Here is a 24,437-nt window from a genome sequence, read left to right as displayed (position 1 = left end):
GAGCTGTCAAGGGCTCTTGGGGTTGATTGGACTCTAGGACTCCAAAAGCTGCTGACATGCACTTATTGGATTCTGCAACCTTGAAGTACAGTGTAATCATTGCTCTGGTATAACAGCATCTGTAGTCAAATAATTTCAGCCAGCGCACCTCATACAAGAGACTCGAGAATCTTAAGGCAAAAAGAAATTAACTGTAGAGATAAGAAACTTGAAATAGCTATGTTTGAGGCGGTGTGTTTAATTAATTTTTTATTTATTTAGACTAGAAATAAAAATCAGGCCTCAAGCAGGGGTTCTTCAGGGTGTGGCTGTCTTTGCATTAGTATTTTGGATCAAAGCAGTAGCAAGTTTTTGAAGCAAACCTAAAAGCCTTCTCTGCTTCCTGCACATTGGTTTGGTTCACGGAGCAGCTTTCGTTCATGCAGCTGGCTTTCTTTCAAGGGAAACTACAGTAGAAGACCTGCCCTGGGTGCATGCCAAATGTGCTCCCATGGCTAATGGAAACGTAAAGGTCTAAGCTAATGACTTATCCTGCAAACACCTGTGAGCCACATGTGTGGTGGGGACAACTGTTCCAAGTGAGCAGCCTAAAACTTGTCCAAAGCAAAATCTCTGAACAACAAGGTCGATGTAGGTGTCTCAAAACCAACTGTTTCAATTCACAGATCCACTCTTACTATACTGAATTGTTTGTTAATGTAGACAAGGCCTGGCTACATGCTAGTCAGAGAAGACTAGGATCCCCTTTTTGCAACTACCCCTATCAGATGCTCTACCAAATTTGGCCCTGATTCACCTGAACTCAGTAAAGCACAAAGGTTTTGCTACACATCAGTAGGCCATTTGTCAGCATACAGTATTATACAGCACTTCCTTTGTCGACACCTGGTTATTAGGCTTCTCTGTATCTTTCTGGGTTTGAGGGATTTATGTTAAAAATGGGAACAGTAGCTTTCTGAGTTATGTTAATACAAACTCACTCCATAGCCCACTCATTAGCTTGCATCCAGCCTGTCACCAAGGAGATGGGGTCAAACACAAGGGTTGCTCTGTGCAGAAGTGAAGGACAGTCCATTAGCAACCTGTAGCTTTAAAATAGCAGTGAAAAGAAGTGAGGCCCCAAAGTGAATTTGCTTCCTCTTGCATTTAAGAAAAGTGTAATTTATAATTTATGCGTTAAGGTCACTGTGTTTAGGGACTGATTTTTTTTTTTCCCATCAAGGAGACACCAAATATAGCTTAGGTTTTATAGAATGAACATTTTGATAACACTGCAGTCAGGTCAATTGAAGCAGAACTGGTACAGAAACATTATCAAGCATCATTTCAATAGCGTGTGGCTGTCTTCCAGCGGTGCAAATATCATTACAATATAGCAAAGTAGTCTATGAACCGGATTAGCTGAACAGCCATTATCAGCACTCAGGAAAATAAGATCAGTGACAATGACTTCACCTGCCTGAGTGGTTTAAATGTCCTGCCTTTCCATACTGATAACACTTGGCACCACTTGCAGGCCAAAGAAAGCATGACTTTGTTTGATCTAATTATAGAACCGTAACAATTTTTGATAGAGAAGAAAAGACATACTCTAGGTCATCTTGTCCATCTCCCTGTAACTGCATGACAGTTGCACGCTCATGTTCCTGAAGTGTATTAGAATAATACCTTCTTTTTTGCTCTTCTGTGCTTTTTTATTGGGTTTATTGGGTGGATTTTTGGTCTCAGAACAGCTGGGTTCCAAATAGCAATGCTATTGAAGTCTTTACACAGGGCAAATATTAATAATTTGTTTTGGCAGAGAAGAATAGGAAAAGAGATGGTATTTTTAGAACTGTTTGAAAGATTTTCCTCTGAGGTTAATCTCCCCAGCACAGGATGTCTGTATGAAGGAGTACACTTTGGCTTGGTATGGGCAAGTGCTTGCCTGCAGTCCAAAGTTGGCAATCTGGCTTGGAGGCAGTCAGGAAATTTACACTGCCAGGTGGATTTTGAAGTGATTCAAGACAAAGAATGGCTTAGAGATAGAATCCTTATTAAATAAATCATGTTTTCTGCCCTCTTAATTTGCTTTACAGTATACACAGTTAGTATATGTTAAATATGCTATATACAGCATTAACCTATAGTAAAAGAGAATTTGTTGGATTTCTGTCCATCTCTGCAATGCTTTCTTACTTGGGGCAGTGCTGCAGTAGTCATTGCATTGCTAGCATAGCACTAATTTTACCCTAATTATATGAATGGACTTTCACTAGCTATAGTTTTGCACAGGGTGAATTCTGATGTAAATATGATGTACCACACATACCATGGGTAGGTGATATGGCATAGAATTGATATAGCTATAACAAGACCTATCTACTTATAAAAAAATATACCAATAAAATGCCATCATCACCTTTGAATTGTATCAGCAGACTTATCTGAGACCACCGAGGAGCATACTACAGTACATTATCAGGCTATAGAGTCACTTGCTACATGTGCACAGCAATAAGCTTGCACAGTTCCATTAGCTTGCTCAGTTTAGGCACAAAAAGATCCAACTACAGATTCAATACCAGGGCAAGAAAAGCTAGAAAACAGATGCTGACCTTCAGCACCTACAGAACATTTCCACACTCTGCTTTCCATTATCCTGTAAGGCATTCTCATTATTAGCTTCAAGAAAAGTTTTCCTAAGAGCAGTGAGGCAGAAGGCAGTGTAAGGATGCTTGCTCCCATGGACTGCCAAAGCATTGCATGCAGCTGAGTAACAGAAGATGACTTTAACAAGATAGTCATACTGAGCACAAACCCATGTAGTCATTAGTGCAGGCATTTAGAAAGGTATTCATTTCACAACTGAAATACCTAAGGACGAGTGTCTAAATATGCACTGTCTAGGCTCTTGTATTACAGTCAGTCGAGTGCTGGGGTTTGGTTCTGCTGCTCATACACATCCAGTGCTACCTGATACGTCCTTAATATTGCACTGTAAGAGCATCAATCTGCTTTAGATCCTATCTCCCATACATGCAGTAAGGGCAACTGCATCTAACGACTTGCCAGCTGAGCAAGTGGGGTGGGAGAGAAGGTTCAGCCATACCTTCACTTGGGATCTACTTCGGAGCAACATGAGCTGTTCTCTAGACTAAGTGGCCTGTGCTGGTCAGAGGCTCAATGCGGGATTTTGAGTCCCTTTTGAGATGCCTGTGGTTATCAAGACACCCATGCAGGGATGTCTGATGCACTGAACCCCACTCAAGACTTACACCTTGCTCGAAGAGGCACCTGGGGAACAGGTGGAATATCCTTGTGCATAGGAAATGTCACTAGGTGAGGAGGCTCAGGCAGTATATGAGCTGTCAACAGCTCATGTCTCGACACCTCAACGCAGATGTTTCAGCCTGGAGATGAGTCTCATCTTGGAATGTGGATCAAGTGCTTACAGTTATGGGAAAAACTAAAACCTTTTCAAATCTTTTCTGCTGACACCTACAGCTGGCAAGAGAAAGAGGTCAACCTTGCCAGATTAGGACACGAATTTGGAGATATTAATTTTTTTGATTCCCAAGATTCAATAACTTCAAAACCTGTTCTGGGTTAGGTTAGGGGAGCTTGTATCCCTGGTAAAGCATGTCAGTAAAAACTTGTTCTTACACTGTCCTGTTAAATTCATTGACTATCTGCTGAACAGAGAAAAATACATTTTTTAAAAAATTCCTAATTTTCAGGTCATTTATTACTTTGATTTTTCCAGCATCAGTAGAGACCAAGCATCTCTTCACAGGCAGGATGTTCCTTGACAGCCTTCTCCTTGGGGACGATGAAACTGTCAACTGAACAATGAGTGAGGGACAATGCTTATTGTGCTGCTGGTCCACCACATGTAATTCTCTTTTATATTAGATTAAAAGGAGAGTGACCAGTGTGACCCCTATCAGTGTTCAAATAATGTGAAAAACTGCTTCTGCAAGTTATTTTTCACCATAAAGTAAAAAAATCCAGAACTCCTCCTGTTAATATAAGGGGAGTAGGGGTTTGTAATGTGCTATCACAGTAAAGTAAATGGTATTAGAAAGAGGCTCTTCAGAGTTTTTTGTCTCAAAGGATAAATTTGTTTTCATAGCTACACTCTAGCCATAGGGTATTTTGGTTAAAAAAAGAGAATGGACTTTTAACAAAATATAGTTTTTGCTTATATTTCATAAAGGTCTGTTGGACTGTTTGGGGGATGCCAGGGTTCAATATGTGTTTTATAATCACTTACCTGCAATTTTTCCCTATGAATACTTGCAAACATTGCAGAAATGAAAATAGTGATTGCACTTTAGGTAGGCAATTTTCAGTTACTATGTACAATAGCCTAGATAAAGTCAATTTCATATGCATTACTCCTTAAGAAAGTCTACACGGACCACTGAGGTCTTAGCCACCTTGACTAGGAGGCTGCTAAAAGTGACAGTGTTCATTTTGGCTGGGATAGAGTTTATTTTCTCCATAGAGCTGGTATGGGGCTATGTTTTAGATTTGTGGTGAAAACAGTGTTGATAACACAGGGATGTTTTAGCTGTTGCTGAGCAGTGCTTACACAGAGTCAAGGCCTTTTCTGCTCCTCACCCCATCTCACCAGCGAGCAGGCTGGGGGTGCACAAGGAGTTGGGAGAGGACACAGCTGGGACAGCTGACCCCAACTGAACAAAGGGATATCCCACACCATATGACGTCATGTTCAGCATATAGAATTGGGGGAAGAAGAATGAAGTGGGGGACGCTCAGAGTTATAGTGTTTGTCTTCCCAAGTAACCATTAACATGATGGAGTCCTGCTTTCTTGGAGATGGCTGAACACCTGCCTGTCAGTGGGAAGTGGGGAATGAATACTTTGTTTTGTTTTGCTTGTGTGCGCAGCTTTTGCTTTACATATTAAACTGTCTAGCTCAACCCACAAATTTTCTCACTTTTACTCCTCTGATCCTCTCCCCCATCCCACCAGGGGTCAGTGAGTGAGCGGCTGTATGGTGCTTTGTTGCCAGCTGGGATGAAAACATGACAATGACATTATCAAATTTTCTTTTATAGTAAAAAGAAAAAAGGTGTTGTTGTATTTTTAAATTCTGTTCTCACTCAGTGTTAAGTATTTTGTTCAGATAAATTCTGAAAGGGTTTCTCTTTTTTCATACAGACTGATGGACAATACAGAAAGAGGAGTCCACTTTTGAAAATGCAAAATATTAAGCAAATAGAGTTCCTTCCAATACTGCAGACATCAATACTAGAGATGCTGTCTCTATTGCTCTCTAACTTTATATGACTGTAATCTGAATAAAAGCAACCTCTCCTTCCTAGAACCTCTGACCAAAAGCAAGCATTCTGTTCTGTGGAGTAAAATACAGTCAGAGAAGCTGAAGTTGTCTTTGTTCTGTGGCTTCAATAGGGACATACATTAAGAATTCAGGCTTGCAAGCTGTGAGGTAACACTGGCTTCAGCATTTGCAAAATTGTTTCCCCAAAAGGCATTAAACACTGACAAACCTTTTGTCTTAGCCTTTCTGTAGTCTATGGCAAACAGAGTTCTAGTTAGCTTTTACAATTATTCATTAGTTGTGCTAATATGCTGGGCTCAAGTCTCATTACTAGTAGCTATAGAAATACTACATATACGCATTTGTAGAACATTAGAAAAAATATGTAAAACACCAAAAATGAATACCAAGAGGCAAAAAAAACCTTTCAGTGTAAAAAGGTCTATTGGGGACACAAATGGGTAAATGCCACATCCTAGGGAAAAAAGGTACAGTTAGGAAACTTAATGTAATTCGATGACAAAATAGCTAGAGAATTACTGAATCTGAAGAGAATACAAATAATCTAATTTTAAAAAGGGAGTGAATTAAATGTGCCAGAAGAACCAAAGAAATGGACTGTTACTGACTCAGTCATTTCATTAAACTTCTGAATGTTTTCATGCTCTTTAATTTAATCCTTTGTGATCCTGGCACTTTCAAGAAGAAGTTTTTTCCACCTTTCTCAGGAGGCTTCATTGTTCCCTCAGGATAATGCCAAGACAGGAATATTCTGCCACTACATTATGACTGGGGCAGTTTTTCAGAGGCTTCTCTAGAGCACTTCCTTACTGTTATGCCCCGATTTTTATACTTTCTTAATACTTCACATCTCTCTCTAGTCAAACTGGGCTAACTTTGTATAAACGCAAGCATATTTTCATCAGCAGACTGCAAAACTGGTATGCAGCTTGGGACAGTTCTGTGAAGAACCAGTTCCACTTTCTGGTTCACAAATCCAGTAAAGTAGACTTAACTGTAAAAATATATGTGAAAGACAAAAGAAGAATTCATCCATGCTGCTGACAGTGTGTTCCTTATCTCCCCTACATCACCGGATTGAGCATTACACTGACGGAAGGTTGGAGGGAGGGAAAGACTCACTGGTCTTGCTGGCAAAAGACTCTTGTCTTGTAGGAATGTATTTGCTATTGCATAATTACATGAATATCAGATTGATCCAAAGACTGCAATTAAAAATGCTCTTATTTCATAAGAAAAGGAAAAAAAAAAAAAAGACTGGCAATAGCTCTTCTCTTGCATGGGATTTGGTCTCAGAGTCACTATAAATGTTTCCCACACTGTGTCTTTATCTGTTTCACTGCTTAAGATGCTGACAGATGAGATAGGAACTAATGAAGAGATAGGATCAATAAACCAAATGCTTCTGTGTTATATTTTTCGAAGTAGGACCGCCCGTGCTGTACACCAGACCATCTCTGTTGGTTTTAGCATAAAATACATTATAATACATAGTGATTGCTATTATTTGCTCTTCCACAACCTTAGAAAATACTGACAATGCTTGAATCAGAGCACATACAGAGGCACTGAAGTACTTGTCTGTTGACATGCAGATTAGATTGGTTTTGAGCCAATAAAGTTTGCAAAACTTCCAGCATTTCCTAACTATATTTTTTCTGAGCTGCAATATTTGCTTTCAAAAAAATACAAGCCAAATCATATTTTGTCCTGTCTGTTCCACAATGCTTATGAAACTCACAAGGCACACATCTGAACCTAGATGAATGACCAAGCACAAGAATGTTAAGAAGAAGAAAATAATTTGCCAAGCCAAAACATGACCTAAACACCAGTGCTGCATGCAGTTGTTGCTGGTGTACCAGAGGAACCAGCTCTGCATATGTCCCTGAGATAAACTAAGGGTGGGTACACACACACACTCAGAGTCCTCCTATCATGCTAGAACACATCTGTGTCTCCTACATTTTATGGGCTGCAGAAAGTCAGCCCCATTTTAGTGTTCTATTCTAGCATTTAAGAAAATGCCAAGCCTTACTATAATACTCCACTGGTATTATACATATGTGCAATACAATTATATCTTGTCAGAAGTTTCTGGAGATTTAAGGAACCTCAGGTCTGAGCCAATACTAGGGAAAATGATCATTGATAAACATCACTTCACAGTCTGCTTCAGAGGCACTCCTAGTCTGCTGCTAGCTGCACCTTGAGCACATCAATACAATCAGAATGGCACAGTGGATGTTCCTACATACTAAAACACCGGATGCTGCTGTGTGATGCTACTGCTGTGTAAATATAAAGTCAATAAAGCAGAAGTTAAAAGTCTGCTTTCCAGTCATGTAAAAGGTACAAGACACATAGCTGTGGTTGGAAATGGCTGAACCTGCAGACCTAGTGATAATATGGCCACACTGGCTCTTTGAATCGTTTTGTTTTAACCAGCTCAATACTTCCCCATTCAGGTGCCTCTGCTGTATCCACTATGGAAAATGAAATAGGTCTAATAAGTCTTAAACATTCTATTACGTCAAAGCAAAATCTTGTCCAAGATGCTGCCATAGAAACCATTTTTTGTGCTGCTTTAGCAATCCCCCACCCATCAATTTTCTGTAATACATATTACAAAGAATATGCAGAAGTGTATAGTTTTGCCACAGTGTGTGTTTATTTATAACTAGATGAATGTTAAGAACTGCCTGTGAAGACAATGGTGTCAAATCAGTAAGTGATACTAAATGGCAAGTAAAGACATTGATCTATATGACTATATTATCAAATTGATTATGCCAGCATTTGTTGTTTGTGTAGTTCAATATTTTTAATGAAGTAAAATGTGTGAGATTTTAGTCTAGTGTATTCTTCTGTTATTTAGCCTGTAGTTCATAATTTCCTTCTATTTCTGGAGATTTAATGTCAAACCTATAAACACAAGGTAAAAGAACAAGTAAATTTTGAATAATCAGTTGATTTTCCATGCCATCGTGCATGTCCTCTTCTTGTCTCCTCAATAGCCACAGAAGAAAGTCACCTCACATCCCTGTGCAGCTCTTCTGGACTCCACAGGCTCTACAAAGTGCTAAGGAGGGAGAATCTGAACATACTGTTAAGTACAGTGTCCTCATCTTGAAATGCATCCAGTCTTGAATATGACCTTTGTATGTAGCATTTCCTCAGCATCCACTGTTCAGTAACGTTGGCTCTACTGACACCTGTAAACCACAGTGACAGGAATCCTCAGGATGAAGATCGCAGGCATAAATGTCTGCACATCCTTGTCCTGAAACCTTTACTATTTGGATGGGCTGGAGTATGTCCATTGCTACATCTGTGTTGGCAGGAAGAAACTCCTTAAGATGACCAATTCAATTACTTGCAATTTTGCCATTGTGTGAACGTACACCAGGCCTTCAAAAGGTACATTTATTCTGCTCTCTGACCAACAGCAAGCCCATAGACCTCATCTGCTTCTTCCCAGAAACTCAGATACAGCAAAACTAGATAAAGTCACATACACTGTTCACACCAGAGCTGTTTTCATTGCCTTTGTTAGTCATTGTCTTTGTTAAATTCCTTATTTCCCCCTCCTTCCTTGCTCAGCTGCAAAAGGTACCTGTGTGACCCAATCCAATATTAATTTAATTTGCTTTTCAGTTTAAAATGAGGACAAATACTACCTAAAACAAATTCCAGCACTTTCACTGTTTGAACTACTGTTGATAATGACAGTGAAAGGTAAGTCACATATTAATCTTAAATAACTTGACATTTCAGTTTTATTAATCAAACTCCTGTCAATTAAATCACATTTCATCATACTCTACAGATTTCAGCAGCACACAGTACTCTTTAAAATAGCTGTGGAAGTTCAGATTGAGTGAATAGCAACCTGCAAAATGGGCATTGCTATTTCAGCCACCGCTGCTTTATTTACATGTTTGTTTATAGTTTTAACAACCAGTGAAGAATTTTAACAAATAAATAAACAAATTTCACTCTGTTTTAACATTTTATAGACATCTAATACCTCTGACTATTTCTCTTCTGCCCCTATCAATAAAGGCTAAAGAATTTAGAGGAAAATACAAGGGAGAAAGACAATGGAAATAATTTTTATGATTTTATTAGAGATTAAAGCCCTATCTCAGTTGTACAAAAGCCATTGATAATGGAGCAGGCAATTCCTTAAATTCTATTTGATATTAGATATTCTATGTTAATCTACTGCTTTACTTACAGAGCTAAGATCAGAAGCTCACCCTTCAGGAGCAATGCTTCATGTTACAGTTTTCTGAAGGGTCTCTAGTGTATTTTTGGATGTGCGTAGCTGTGTGTGTCAAAATTGCCCAAGCACATAGGAGAGGCATGTTTTAAAAATTCAGCCCCAAGCTTTTAATGCTCTTATCTAACAGCTTTGAATTACCTTGTGTCACTTGTGTTGCAGGATGTTCATGAGGATATAACTGATTAAATGGCACAAAATCTAGCTGTGATGGAGCAACTTCAAATTCAAGGTCATTAAGTGGATTCTCAGACTGTCAGTCTTTCTAAAAAAAAAAACCCCTAAAGGCCAGAACAGATATTCAGTAAGTTTTGAAGCAGCTTTAATGTTTTCACTCCTCTTTTGTAACGAAGCTATTGGAGTGGGCCCAGTTAATTATTCTTCAATTATATAACTATTTCACCAAAACAAGTTTCAGAGCGTGATAACTGGTGATTGTACAAGTCATAAACAAACTGAATTGCTTTAAAGGTTTTGTGCTTTTATAAATCCATTCCTGTTGCATATTAGCAATTCAAAAAAAAAAAAAAAAAGATATTGAAGATTTCCTCTTTTTGTATGTGAAATGGCTAGCTGCAAGGGAGTCCAGAAGAAGCAAGAAAGACAAGAAATAATTGTAATTATAATTATGTGACAAGAAACACATTTGGTTGAATGTTGGCTAATGTAGTCTCTGTCCAGCTTAATCAACCTAATGGAATATTTGTTGTTACTGTCAAAGCTCAACACAGCTTATTCTCATGTCTCTCAGGAGATCTCATTCTTCCTTGCTTTAAACCCACAAACTGACCTCATCAGTGTGTATCTCTCAGTTGCTTGGATTTTAAAATACCTTCACACTTACTTTCAGGATCTCCCATATGTTGGGGGGACAGTTACCTATGAGCATCCAGTAAGTCAAGAGGTTATTTTCCTTCACTTTGCTTGGGAAGCCTCTCCTTTGCTGTAGTGCAAAAATAGAAGGTGTTTTGGCTACTGATGCTGTATTACCTCACTGTTCGGTTCCCCCCCCCCCCCCCCCCCCATTTTTCCCCCCCTTCTTTCTGTCTATATCCATCTGCTGTCCTTTGTATTTTAATTTAAATTGCAACAAATCCAGGGCAGATACCTTCTGGCTGTTTGAAGGTTACTTGCCACAGAAGGCTCCAGCTCCAAGCCTGGTAGTCCCAGATGGTACTGTAATGCAAACAATAAAGACAATCTCATAATTCCCCAAGGCATCAGCCCTGAACTCCACATGCAGCGTGCACTCCTCTTCCTCGACACTGATCAGGCTTTTCTGTCAAGAGAAATGCTCTGAGGTGACAAGGACTCTACAACACTTTTATGCCCTCTCCCGAGTCTACACTTTGCATAGTGAGTGACAGACAAGGGTGGCTATCTGCAAATTTACATATGCATGCACACACAGATACACACACAGATACACATGTACATATTTTCTGAGGCCCAGGTGTTATGGCAATTTACTACTCCAGCCCAGATATTCAGCTTCTACACCCTGCAGACATTTCTCTATTACAGTATAATATGAATGCCTGGAAAGGTAAACCTATTATGTCCATATCTGAATAGAAACTGCTGAGTCCTGAAACTAGCCCTCGATGGTACATCTCTACATCCATGGTGAAAATGCATTCAACATACTGCTTTACTGCCAGTGAATTGTGATCAATCTTACATGGATAGGTTTACTCACCCTGATTCAACCATATAAAAATTATATTTGGTCTTGGACAGTACTACTCACTTTAGATTTCCTTTACAGCCAGTGGAGAAATAATTCTCACCTGAACAATGGCCCTTGTAAAATAGGGGTCCTAAAATAGATAAGATAAAATGTTCTTAATGCTGAGGGCCTGAGATTAAAAAATTAGACACTTGATTTTAGATGACTAAAGTTAAATGGGATTTACCATTTCTGGGATTATTGTTTGCCTTGTTTTGTCTTTCTGCTAAAGACGTAGAAGATTCTGTACCACTACTTCAGTATTGTTCCTGAATGTCATGTTGTGACATGTGGGGAGATTATGACTTTTTGTTTACCACACTCTATAGGAGATTGTGACTTTTTGTTCACCACTCAATGGCTAGGCTTTATAGATGGTTATCAAACCTGCCTTCTGTCAGTTTATTTTATTTTTTAATCCTGGCAGAGTGTTTTAATTATATCTTATCCCTAGAGCTCAGTAAATCCTCATATCCCTAATACTCTTACAACCAGTTTCACAATCTAACAACTATTTCATTTTGATCCTCTGTAAGGAATTATATCACCTTTCTATGTGAAAACAACTGTAAAGATTTTTTTCTCAAAGTTTTCTACTGATCTTTCTGGATGTTTATATTGTAAAACACAGGTCAACTCAACATTTCTACCCACACTTTGATGTCCATAAATGTTGAATATCAGGACTGTAAAAATGCTCATGATGGATAATAATGTAATACTTTTTGCTCAGTAATAACAAATTTAAACACATAATTTGTAAACTTAATGGTCTTTGTAGATAGAGATTAAGTACAACGAATGTCTCTGTTTATTCTGGTATATTGCCAGTGTCTTCATAGATGAGTTCACAGGTTGCAGTACTAAGCAAAGAGGAACAAACCATTTAGGAGAGTATGGCTTGGGAGCTGGATAGCAAGCAGGGTGTATATGAACCATCCTGTATTAGGGAATTTAGCTTTTCTGCGAATTAATTTATTGTAAAATTAATAAGAAAGAATGAGACATATTTTGGAAGGCAGGTCTATCAGCTCTGGTTATTTGATTAAATGGTAAACAAAACATTGATAAATACAGTGAAATTGTAGTTGTCTATCAAAGATATTCCTTAAAACAGTCTGCATGTTAGGAAGAAGATTATTAATAATTGGAGAGCTATATAGCTTATTGTTTGCTTTTCTTAAAGTTGTTCATAACGGACTGATTGATCATCCCTTGTCATGCTGGAGCAAATGGAAGATGATTGCAGTGGCAAACTCATTTGTAACCTCTAAAATTCCAGGAATGCTTATTTCCACTAATAAGGAGCTGGAAGGTGCTTGTCATCAGGGTACTGTGCACCAATTACATGTAAATGTCCATTTTCCACTGAAAATTCTAATCATTATTTGCATATTTAAGAACAAGGTGCATGAAAGTTTAGAAATTAATGATCAGGTTGGCCAAAACCATAGCTCCAATATGTTAGCAAAGCAATAAATTCTCTAGCAGAATGAAACCAACTAAACCTCACTGTAACAATTTTGTAATAGCTCACTGTACCCAGTGGTTTTAGGAAAATTTAAAAAGAGACTGATTCCAAGACACTGTTTTAAATAAATATTTAATCTATGTCATTAACTGCAGATATTTTTTCTCTGTAGGAATTCTCAACAGGGAAAAATTCTACATTGATTGACATGTAGTTTGTCTATTGTCATAGTCCAAAGTTTTAATTTTGTGGTTTTGGTTTTAGTAGTGTTTTTTTGTTTCTGACATTACTATTTTATTAAGATTTTGAAAATTCTCATGAAAAGTGTTTACCAAACTGGCAACACTCTAACTTTCTATTTCCTTATATAATCTGTACTGTATGCAACTGCCAAAACAATTAGATGAACAAATATTTTGGTTGTAAGTACTAAATGACACATTAAAGAGCAAGTCAAATAGTAAATAAAAATGCACATTTTTTGCCAGTTTGTGGTGCCAGACTTTAATGACATCATAAACCCATTGCTCATCTGCATGAAGCTGCCATATCACAAAAAATGCAGCCTTATAAAGAGTAAGTATTTTGAGAGGGTTTTTGCAAATGAGGGCAGGGATAATGAAAAATCACAAACTGTTTTGCCAGAAGAATGACATTGATTTTAGTTATCATTGTACTGTTGTCTCCAGAAAGCATGATTACTAATCAGATCAACAGTAAACTGAATACCAGTGTTGCTTTCCCTGTGCATTCAAACCTTTTAATATTAACATAATTATAATTATTAATTATTTATATCGTGGTAGTACCCAAAAGTCCTAATTAAAATCTGGCATAAACACAGATGAACACAGTGTTCTTGCATAAGAAAACTTAGGTAAGTTTTGTGAAGAAAGAATAATGACTACAGAAACTTGTTCCTAATCAGAAGAATTTGAGAACTACAATGACTTTTTAAGTCTTTCCCTAGTCACAAATTTGTGCCCAAATGCAGTCAGATAAAGTTCAGTCCAGCCTATCATTCTTCCAAATTCGTTTTGCAGAGACTACCTTTGGCATATCTAAGTTTAAAATTACAACAGCAAGTATTAAAGTTAAAACTGAAAAGCCTATAAAAATTTGAATTCTGTCGCAGAAGAAAAAGCTCTATCTTATGTTCATGCAGGCAAAGAACATTTTCAAGCATAACTAAGTGAAGATAAATTCAGCCCATGCAAAGAGTTAATTTCAGTGAAATTTACCATAACAGACAAATGATATGGTCATTATTACTGTCTTCAATGAATTATTTTAAAAGACAATTAATAGATTTCATTGACTTTTCTAATGCTAACTATATTATGCCATTTTTAAAAGACATCCTGAAAAAAGAGTTAAAACATTAGCCAAGAAGTTAAGAAGATCCCTGGGAAAAGAGAGCTTCCCATTAATTTTATACAGTCCTTCCAGTAACTAAGGGAGAGACAAACATATTGTTGTTAAGTTCATAGCCAGAGACTACGATTGCATCTGATAGCCAGTCTAAAATCCATTTTTTTGGCATAGACCATTTCAGAAATCACAGTTCCCTATTGCCCACAAAACTTGACACATGCAATACTGCAATTGTAGGTATATACCTGCATAAAGAAGAAAGAATCAAAACAGCAGCTAAGAACACAGCATAAAGTACTTCTGAAACAGAAAAAAACCCCCAAACACATTCTCCATTTAGAAGACTCTTTGGCTCTGTTTCACAATTTTTAGTATAGCCATTTTGGACATGTTAATTATTCCACTTATTTAACATCAGAGAGGGGTATTACTTTGACTAAAAATATACACCATGGTTCTGAGTGACTGTGTGTTTATATCTCTCATCTGATGTTGCCCATTGCTCTGTGATTGAATTCAAGGGCATTCTTTTCTGAGTTGAAGTCAAAAGGATGATCTTGTCTCACCTATCTATCTAAGAAACTGATTGTACTGTTAGCCACAATTCATGATCTTAAGTGATTATCATTTTAGTATAAGGTTAAAGTTCAAGCTTAACACACATAGCAAAGGTTTATTTTTCTTTGAGAATAAAATTTTTGAGTGAATCCAGTACTAAGTTTATAACTGGTTTTGTAATTACTGTGACAAACATGGTATAGTGCATATGAAAAAAGAAATAAAAAGTCTCCCTCCCTCAGAATTATACAAAGAGTGACCAAAATATATTAGTGAAAGATCAAAGCATACAGAGCAAGAAAAGAAATATATAAATGGATTCAATAACTTCCTGATATATTGCTCACTTCCTGTGTGACCTTAATTGATGATACTATTAGAAACAATATGTTTAAGTTACATTCCCTGTAAAAGTTAAACATTAATTTGCATACTGGGGAATTAATAATAACCAAAAATGTAGTATTACTGTAATTATTTTAAAAAATATAATCACTTAATGATTGAGTGTATACCAAAATATTAAATAGCTGTTTATATGTACAAATACAAAGAATTTACCAAAAAAAAGTAAACTGTAGCAAAACAGTAAACACTTCTTATCTAGGTCTTTTTGTGGCAAAAAAATTCCTGTATTAAATATGTCACTAGCATACGAAGATGGATTAGTAGACAGAGTAAGCAACTTGATATTATTTATACATTGCACTTGTCATAAAAATCTACTATTTAATACACATGTAACCATCACATTTTTCATGTCTCTGCATAATTCATGAGACCTCCTAATGATATCTTTAGCCCAAAATATGAACTGAAAATGTCTTCAATTCTTTTCCAGTCTTTGCTGAAACCAGTCTAACCTTTCTTTTTGTGTGTAATCTCAGTTTTTGAAAGCGAAAAATAAGATCACAAGTAGAACCATCACCCAGTGGATAGGGACTAGGAGTGAAGGAAAGGAAGAACTGCTAATGTTCTGGAAATGTCTTTCTTCAATAAAGCTAAAGCACCTTAACGTGATGGCAGGTACCTTTTGTACTATCTGGGCAATTCAAGAGATTTGTACTACCTAATTATAAGAGATTTCCTTGTCTGATGAGGCCCTCCAGGATGGTCAAGATGGAGGTCTCGCTGTGTAAGGAGAGGCTGAATGACCATGGCTTAGTCACCTTGGGAAAGGGATAGCTCTGGAGGGGCCTAACAGCAGTATTTGCAAGGGGTTATCAAAAAGATGGAGCTGGGCACTTCACGGATGTGCATGATGGGAGGATGAGAGGCAGTGGGCGTAAAATGAAAGAAGGGAAGTTCAGACTGAATATAGGGAAAAACTTTCTCCCAATGAGGACAATCAAGCAGTGGCACAGGTTGCCCAGAGAGGTTGCATGTTCTGTATCTTTGAGGTTTTCCAGACCAGACTGGACAAAGCCCTGAACAACCTGGTCTGAGCTCACAGCTGACCCTGCTTGAGCAGGAGGTTGGACTAGAGAACTCCTGAGGTCTCTTCCACCTTGAATTATCCTGTGGTCATATGATTCTGTGATGTCAGCCTTCATATGCACAAATTAGAAACAATATGAAATTTATCAAGTATAAAACTCCTCAAAACTCTTATAAATATTGGATCCTACATATCATGTACAGGCTTGTTTAACTGCCACTTCAGGGCATCTTGGGCTTTGTTTCTTTGCCTAACACAGCTGTGGCATTAAGCAGATGTATTATGCAGACTTAATTATTATCTGACATTTTTATACATTCAATGAGGCATTATTCTAAACACAAAAGACAATTAAACTTCAAAGAAAATTATTTACAAGAGAGGAACAAATATAGTTAGATATATATATGGATAAGTAAAAGAAAGTTTATATCACTTAGAAGCACGGGCTGTATGTAATATGTATCTTTGTCTTTTTTATGGCCTACAAAAAGTTAAGTTTGTTTGGGTGTCTTAGCTATGTATTTGCATATACTGGCATTTTACATCTTTTAACTGCTGGTTTTACATAATAATTTGTTTGTATGTATTTTAAACTATATTGTTATACCATTTTTTCTTCTAGATTTAAAATACAGGGTTTAGTTCTTCCATTTAAATTATTCTAAAAGCTAAGCAAGAAGTTACTGTAGTATGTATTGTTTTAAGCGTTTGCTTGCTAACAGAAGGCTGCAAGAGGCCAACATGCATTTGGTACAACTGTGAAATTCTTATACAGTGCATCTGTCTCAATTATTAACCATATGAGATTGGTACAGCACAGACTGCTGAAAAGGAGAATATTGACTGCTTAGCTCTGCTGTCAAAGGAACACAATGCACAGTATTATAATGAATGCAGATTACAGTGATTGTGGTTGAACAAGAAACTTTTGAAAGATTCTATATATTTCAAATGCTTTAACAAGAGAAGTCTGAATGAGCCAAAACACAGATATTTTCCACTAGATTGCTTTCCATGTTCCTGTTTTTAATAGACTTTAATTTAGAAAGTCCTGACAAGTGGGGTGGTGATGACTTCTGTACAAAATGGCAACTATGCTTTTGTGTGATAAAGCCACAATCAATTTATTCTATTTACCTCAATTAACAATAAAATTCAGTATTCTGTCAATAACGCCTTTCATCGTCCCACTTTTCAACAAGATTATTTTGACAGCGGCTTTAAAAATATGTATTTATTTAATGTAAAACTGAACAACATGTTTATGTAATGTAAAGTAAGTGTAAATGTTAGTGTAAAATTAATTACAACAGGTCCAACTTCTCAGGAAACAGAGGAGAATGGACAGTTCTAAATCCATTTAACATTTGGTTTTGTATTTAGAACACTTCTAACATATTCAGTGTCGACATAGCGCTTAGGGACATGGTGTAGTTGGGAACAGTCAGTGCTAGGTTAACAGTTGGACTAGATGATCTTCAAGGTCCGTTCCAACCTAAATGATTTTGTGATTCTGGATATTAGAATATAATATGAAACATGACTTAATGTATCTCAGCTGCATTACACTGATTAATCTTTCTTTAAATACTCTCTATTTTATATTCCCATGTTTACTGGTTAATTTTTATGTACCCTTTCTTCCACTTTCTCCCCATGGCTTTTCACTGGCAATTGGTGCCCTTTGTATTGTCACTGAGCTGCAACGGACTTTTTCAGTAAGGCAATACAGCTTTCTGCCTGTTCCATAAATCCTTTCTCATATCCATTTCCACTCAAAATTTTCTGTGTACCTTTTTGCTGTCAGTCAGAATTCTCTTTAATTTTCTTTGGGTTTTGGAACTATCTTTATTTTCCTTTTCTGAGCATATCGTATCATCACCAATGTCTAGGCCACCACTAAGTTCCAGTGAAGAGATTAGTTCACTTTTACTTATTAGAATACTATAGGAAATGAACTTTAAAATTGTAACAGCAAAATGCACTCATATATCCTATCTTGTGAGGCTAGAAAGAAAAGCAGTATTTCTTGCTTGCCTCTCCTAGAAAGAAAATAAATCAATCTACTAGTTATGATAAAACGTGGGCCAAGGACCAACTCTGAGTGTGCACAGAATACTGTGTATATTGTACCTATTTTTAGTTGAATATTATTCATTGAATACATTATTTAGAAAATGTTGCTGGTTTTCAATGAATAATTTATTCAGTTTTGTTGCTATCTTAGCCCTGCTTTAATTATAACTCATAGTGCAGTGCTAAAGCAAGAGAGATGAAAAAGATAAACCCAACTATTGCTAGGGTATCTAGAGACTTAGGGCATTAAATATCATCAGTCGAAGCTGAAGTTAAAATCCTGCTATTTTCAACTTGCACATATTCTCTCTTATTATTTCATCCAAGTTCTTTTGTTTTAGTCTCTCCTTCTTTTTTTCCTCTCGCTCTCTGCTTTCTGTCAGTTTTGGCCTCCATTTCTCTACCCAGTATCTTCTAAATGTCCATTCTGACTTTCTTGTGTCTTTTGAATTTTGCCACTCATCTACCTCTGTCAATGAGCCCTCATTTATTGATATAGAATAAGGGTAGTCCAGCAGACCACTTGAGAGTGAACAGATACTTCATAAAACACCTCTAAATTTCTGAATTTTTCTCTGCTGATTCAGCTCAGTGGAGTAAAGCTACACTAAAACATTTCTAGGAGCCGTTTTATTTCCTTGTAGGTTTCTAGTAAATGTTTACAGTTCTATGACCACTGTATTTCAATAGGTCCCACATGAAACCATCATCTGCTCTTGCCTATCCTTTAACTTGGGCTAGAAAAATACTGTAATAAATCTGTTGAGTTTGTTTGGCACCATCCACAAAGGCAAATTCATAGAGGAGAGAAAGAAATAAATCAATACAGATCTATGCACCAATCCTTAAGCAAGCTATAAAGTCAGTTATGTTGAACTAAGTATAGAAAACAGGAGAGGTTGCTTCCATCGAAGTCAAGCAGTAATGTACATAACTGCCGATATATTGGAATTGAAGAACAGCTCAGACAGTAGGTACAATATTAGAAATCATTAAAAATTACAAGAGAATAGGAATACCTGTGAACCATCTCTCAGAGTGCTGTTATATGGACTTCTCTGCAATATACTAATGCTGATGTGAGCCATTTTGCTGTAGCTACCCAAAAAGGGAAAGAAGATGACAAAAACCTGGGCACTAAGTATACTGTTTTGAAAATATTTGTCTTTGAAAGGTTTTCAAAAAGTGAACAGGTTGCTACGATCAAAAAAATCTCTGCATATCTTGTACTTGGACTCAATGATTTGCATGGGACAGAATTTGTAAAGTGAGCTTTGTCTGTACTGTATTTCATATTGGATTGTTGTCATGCAGAAATAGCATAGGAGGACTTGGATGGAGTTCCTTCCCAGCTGGGGTTCCTGGGCACTATAGGAATGCAAATAACAATAATAGTAATTATTTAAAAGCTAGATAGCCCAAAGGATGTTCTCTGGTGGTCCCAGGAGAAAACCATAGAGGTTATTATTCTGGAGCCTCTATCTCTGATTAGAACATTTAAAAATAGTTGCATCTGGAACTTCAACAAAATACCATTTTTTTGCAGCAGCACATGATTCATCAAGCTCTAACATCTGCAATTTAATACAGTGGAACTGAAAAGAACAAATGTCACAGTCAGGTATCTGTTACATGCTTAAGGTCTGCTAATAATGTAGCGTATGAAAGTGTGTCTCAAAGAAAAGTTTCATTGACTAAAGTAAAAGAAATATTAATTGCCTCCTCTCCAATTAAACAGTTAATTACAAGCACAGTGAGCATAAGCAAACATACGTGTATATATGAATATACACATATCAACAGACACGGTATTTTTCTTCTACACTACTTAACACTGTAAGAGATTTAAACAACACAAGGTACATAAGTAGCTCTTGTCAAGAAAACGCTGTTTAATGCTACCAACACAGACTACCCCAAATATAATAGATATTTTTTCTTTATAGAAGACAGTTTTAAAAAATCCTCTGCATTTCTATTTACAGTCCTGAAAACCTTGCCTACTGATATAATACATTATCAGCATGTCTCAGCTTCTTCATCAACAATTTTTAGACAATAAATGTAAGCACTAATGTTCTTTGAAAACTGCACCCCATTTTAGCAAATCTCTACAGAAAAGGGAGAAACGAAATTGTTACACTGAAATTGTTTTAAAAATAGAAATACATCAATTCAGATAGCTACTTTCCACATATCTTCCTCATTTCCTAGCTCATAGGCAAGATTACTTCATTGTTATAAACATGTAAGTCATGCTCTAGGAAACTTTCCGAAAACACATAATAAAATGTTGCCTATTATAATTACAACATCTGTTCTGTAGCAGAGTATTATATAGTTCCATACCAATAACATGGCTCAGTGTCACAGCTGGACTTGTATCACAGATATAATCATTAAAACTGTATTAATGGATTCTCTGCAATAATTTACATTATAGTATATTGTTTGTCTCAACCTAGAAAGACAAATATGTTTGTTCACCCAAGTATCATTCTATATGCAACCAGCATAATGTTTAAAGATTTAATTGAAAAAATAATCATGAGCTACCTGACACATGTTCCACAATTATTTAACAAGGTTTTCTTCCATTAAATGGTATTATCTTTAAAACTGTTAGCAATTTATCAGGCTCCTCAATAACATGTGGAAAAAAATACAGTACCCTCAACACTAGTTTTTCCAAAGATAAGTAAAATGAAGCATAAAGGCCTAAATATCATGCATCCTTCAGCTGTACAGCTGAAGTTGAAAACAAGATAGTAACAAATCCACTTTAATAGCTGCATTATGAGACCTCAGGTAAGTTTTCGAATAATATTCAAGTACCTGTATCATCTGTTAGGAAAACTGCAGTGCAGGCATGTAGCTTTTGAACAGAAAATCAAAATCGCAGCTGATGAGCAGGACAGAAAATTGTAACAGACCTTTTCTAGCTCCCTCACCAACTGGCTGTTGAATTTTCTAGGTAGATTAAGTCATGGAAGATTAAGACAGAAGCTTTGCTCAGAGTACCTACCAGGCAAGAGAAAGCAAAATACAGCACTCCACTTACAATAATGTACTATGTAAAACCAGAAAAGCTGATTGGCAAAGCAATCATCTTAAAAATGTCCCTGAAGACTATAAATATAACACTATTATATTTTATACCAGAGCTCTGTGGTATGACGACAACCCATTAACTCAATCAGAATAACGACAGGAGGGCCATCAGAATGATAAAGCCGTTCTAATGAAATGCAGACAAAGATTAAAAAGAATTAAAAGTGACAAGTAAAATCCATTAAAGGACAGCCTTTAGCTACTGTAATCAAAGGATTATTACTTACCTTGTCAATTAACAGCCGTGTGTCTATTTTTTCACACAACACAAAAGACTATGCCAAGTGTCAAAAAAATCATTATTAATAAGAGGCCTTTATTTTTTAATTTATTTGGCTTGTGCATGTACATTGTAAGACCTCCAAATGAATCGTGTACACAATTTTAGAAGCTGTAACACACACAATTAACCACTGTGTTCTGCACTATTACTGCCCTTAAAACTGAGTCTTACTGGAGAAAGAAAGTAATTACAAATGGAATCAACTGCAAGTGTATTAATCAGTGCCTTTAACTGGTGTCTAACATTAGAAACCCACACACAGAGAAATGCTCCATGTGTTTTTCACTCGTTGCCACTATTTTACCTATACTTCACAAAATATTTCACATAACAGGAGATTCCACCAATGTTAGATTCTGGGAATTGCAAAGTCAAACTAATTTTCAGTTCATTAACCTTGAAAATAATTTACAGTAGAAAGTAAAACTTTAAAAGGGAAGGAAAAAGCAACTTCTTAAACACAACAGGGAAACCTGTGCCTTTGGAAAAAGTGTCCCCCGTGGGTAACAAGTCAGCACAGATTACTTTGCATTAACATAGAAAATTTCATTACAAAGTCTTTTACAATTAATATTAGATAATTAATATAATTAATAATACCAATAATGCTATTAGATGAGAGTGGAAGACGTCACAGCTTTCCTTCTTTTTTAGGTGTTTATAACATGTGACCATAATCTGTATTGTTTCCATTATCTTTAGCAAATTGTCTCTACTTTGTGCTGATTCCAAGAAGCTCTAGGTGCTTCCAGCATGAGAAAAATCATGCTATAACTCCATGCTTACACACCCATATCCTTCTCTCAGACAAATTACTTCTACAGCTCAAGTTTAAGTTTTCAGTCATTCAACCAGATTTATTCAGCAGCACAACGATAACTAGATGAACAGCTGAGCTGCTTACACTTCTATCAATGCTGCACTTCTGAAACTTAATCTCTACTGTTCTGTAGACATTAAGAGAGAAAATTCAGACACAATAACATGTCAAGTGCATACATTTCAATCTACCCAGATAAAACAAGAGTAACCATGAACAAAACATGACCCAAACCCACATCTGCACTATCTAAATAAACGTCAGGATACTTTGTTCCCCCAGTACTTACCATTTTCATACCTTTGCCATTCCAGATATATTGAGACAGATCTATAAGGTGTCTCACTAATCCTGGCTGGAACTCCAGTGACATGCTTCTGATGCTTGGTTCCACTCTCTAGTTCTTGACATTTCAGATGTTGGTAGAGAATGTATGCATTTGTGAGATATTTGAAAGTGTGGAAAAGATGGATGGGCCATCAAAGCCATAAATATAGAATGAAATTAATGAAAGACCAGAGTATTCTGTTAGTGTGTATTGCAAGTTTCTTTGACAAAGCAGATATTCATCTTTCAGTTGTTAAATATTTCACTGGTTACATAAAGCCAGTTCACTAACAAGTATCGCTGTTTGCTGTTTAACACTATCAGGAATGGAACTTTCTACCCAACAGGGTCATAATCAAATGAGAAGTCTCCAGATGTACCTAGAAACCCCTCAAATCCTTTCTGCTGAGTGTGAAAACACATCAGGCAGTTCCATATGTGGGTGCCCTTAGCCAGACTCCAGGTTAGAAAAAATAATTCTGTCATAAGGTGCTACACAAAGTCTTTTTCAGGATCTTTTTAGACAACCAACAGGTCCATCATGAAAATACTGAAAGGTGAAAGATTTCTGTCTTCCAATGTGAGATATGTGAATAATGTTTTGAAGGCACTAATACATCTTATCTTCAAGAAACTTGTCTGTGGAAACAAGCTCATCCCTCTAAAGTCAATATATATATGCTTTTATCAAAATCCATAACCAAAACTAAACAACTAAATCATGATGTCAGGTGATACATCTTATGGATCTCTATGCCATTGTAAAAATTTCAGTATTATTGCGTGATGAATATCATAGCCAAGAGGATTCATAATTGTTAAGTTTAGCAATATAAAAGTTTCAGCAGTAAGTCTCAGACAGCATGGAATCAGTGAAGAGTGATAGATACAAACAGAAAGCAAATTTTCCTACTGCTCCTTAATCTTTGCTTTGGGCTGGACAACAATGGTGTCATGCCACCACAAGCCCAAGAAATACAGAGCTTTGTAAAATCAAAGTCTAGTCCTTAAGGCTATGAAGCAAGACATCTAGAAACCTTTACAAAAAAGATTCAAATTTTACAGCCCTACAGCTCATTAGCTACCAAATACAGACATCATGAAGATAAACCCCAAGAACAAGTCTATTAAAACTTGTCAAACTGTCAAAATTCTGCATTTAGTGCAGGAGGTGAACAAAGGTCTTGAGCAGATTATGAAATTATGATAGACTGCTGTATTGGAAGATATCTTTCCAAAAGTCCTAAAAATGTAGAGAAAGATTCTGACTGTAAATATTATTACAAATCAAGAAGATACTTAATGTATACAAGACTAAAAGTATTATAGATCTTTTTAAACTTAAGGCAAAGGTAACAAAAGCTAAACTAATCCTTCATCAGCATTTGTAAGAAGTTAGCTGAATGGTTAGTCGGGTGACTTACAATGATCTCTGCAATGTTGTCTGGATACCTCAAGGATTGTTTATCTCTTTCCACAATTACTGTGAATGTGTTTTTTATTAATCACCTATGTAAGAGTAAACTATAAGGTACATAAATAGTTATCCAAGGAAAACCATCCCATAAAAACATCTCTTAAGAAATTAGTAAGAATTTTTCATGCATTATATTTTTTAAATAAATGAGAAATGTTCATTCATCTTGAATAA

General features: G+C 36.4%; 1 protein-coding gene across 1 annotated transcript in view; it reads right to left on the bottom strand.

The window, feature by feature from the left end:
• Positions 1–21,192, bottom strand: part of ZNF804B (zinc finger protein 804B) — a 70,841-nt gene extending 49,649 nt beyond the window's left edge. The window contains exon 1 of the mRNA XM_074835117.1: positions 21,081–21,192. Within this exon, the coding sequence (XP_074691218.1) occupies positions 21,081–21,089 (9 nt within the window). The 5' untranslated portion in view covers positions 21,090–21,192. The remainder of the gene's footprint in view (positions 1–21,080) is intronic.
• Positions 21,193–24,437: the final 3,245 nt, after the last annotated feature.

The sequence above is a fragment of the Strix aluco genome, chromosome 1 (assembly GCF_031877795.1).
Source record: "Strix aluco isolate bStrAlu1 chromosome 1, bStrAlu1.hap1, whole genome shotgun sequence".
NCBI classification, from domain to species: domain Eukaryota; kingdom Metazoa; phylum Chordata; class Aves; order Strigiformes; family Strigidae; genus Strix; species Strix aluco.
This window is presented reverse-complemented; position numbering and strand designations above follow the sequence as displayed.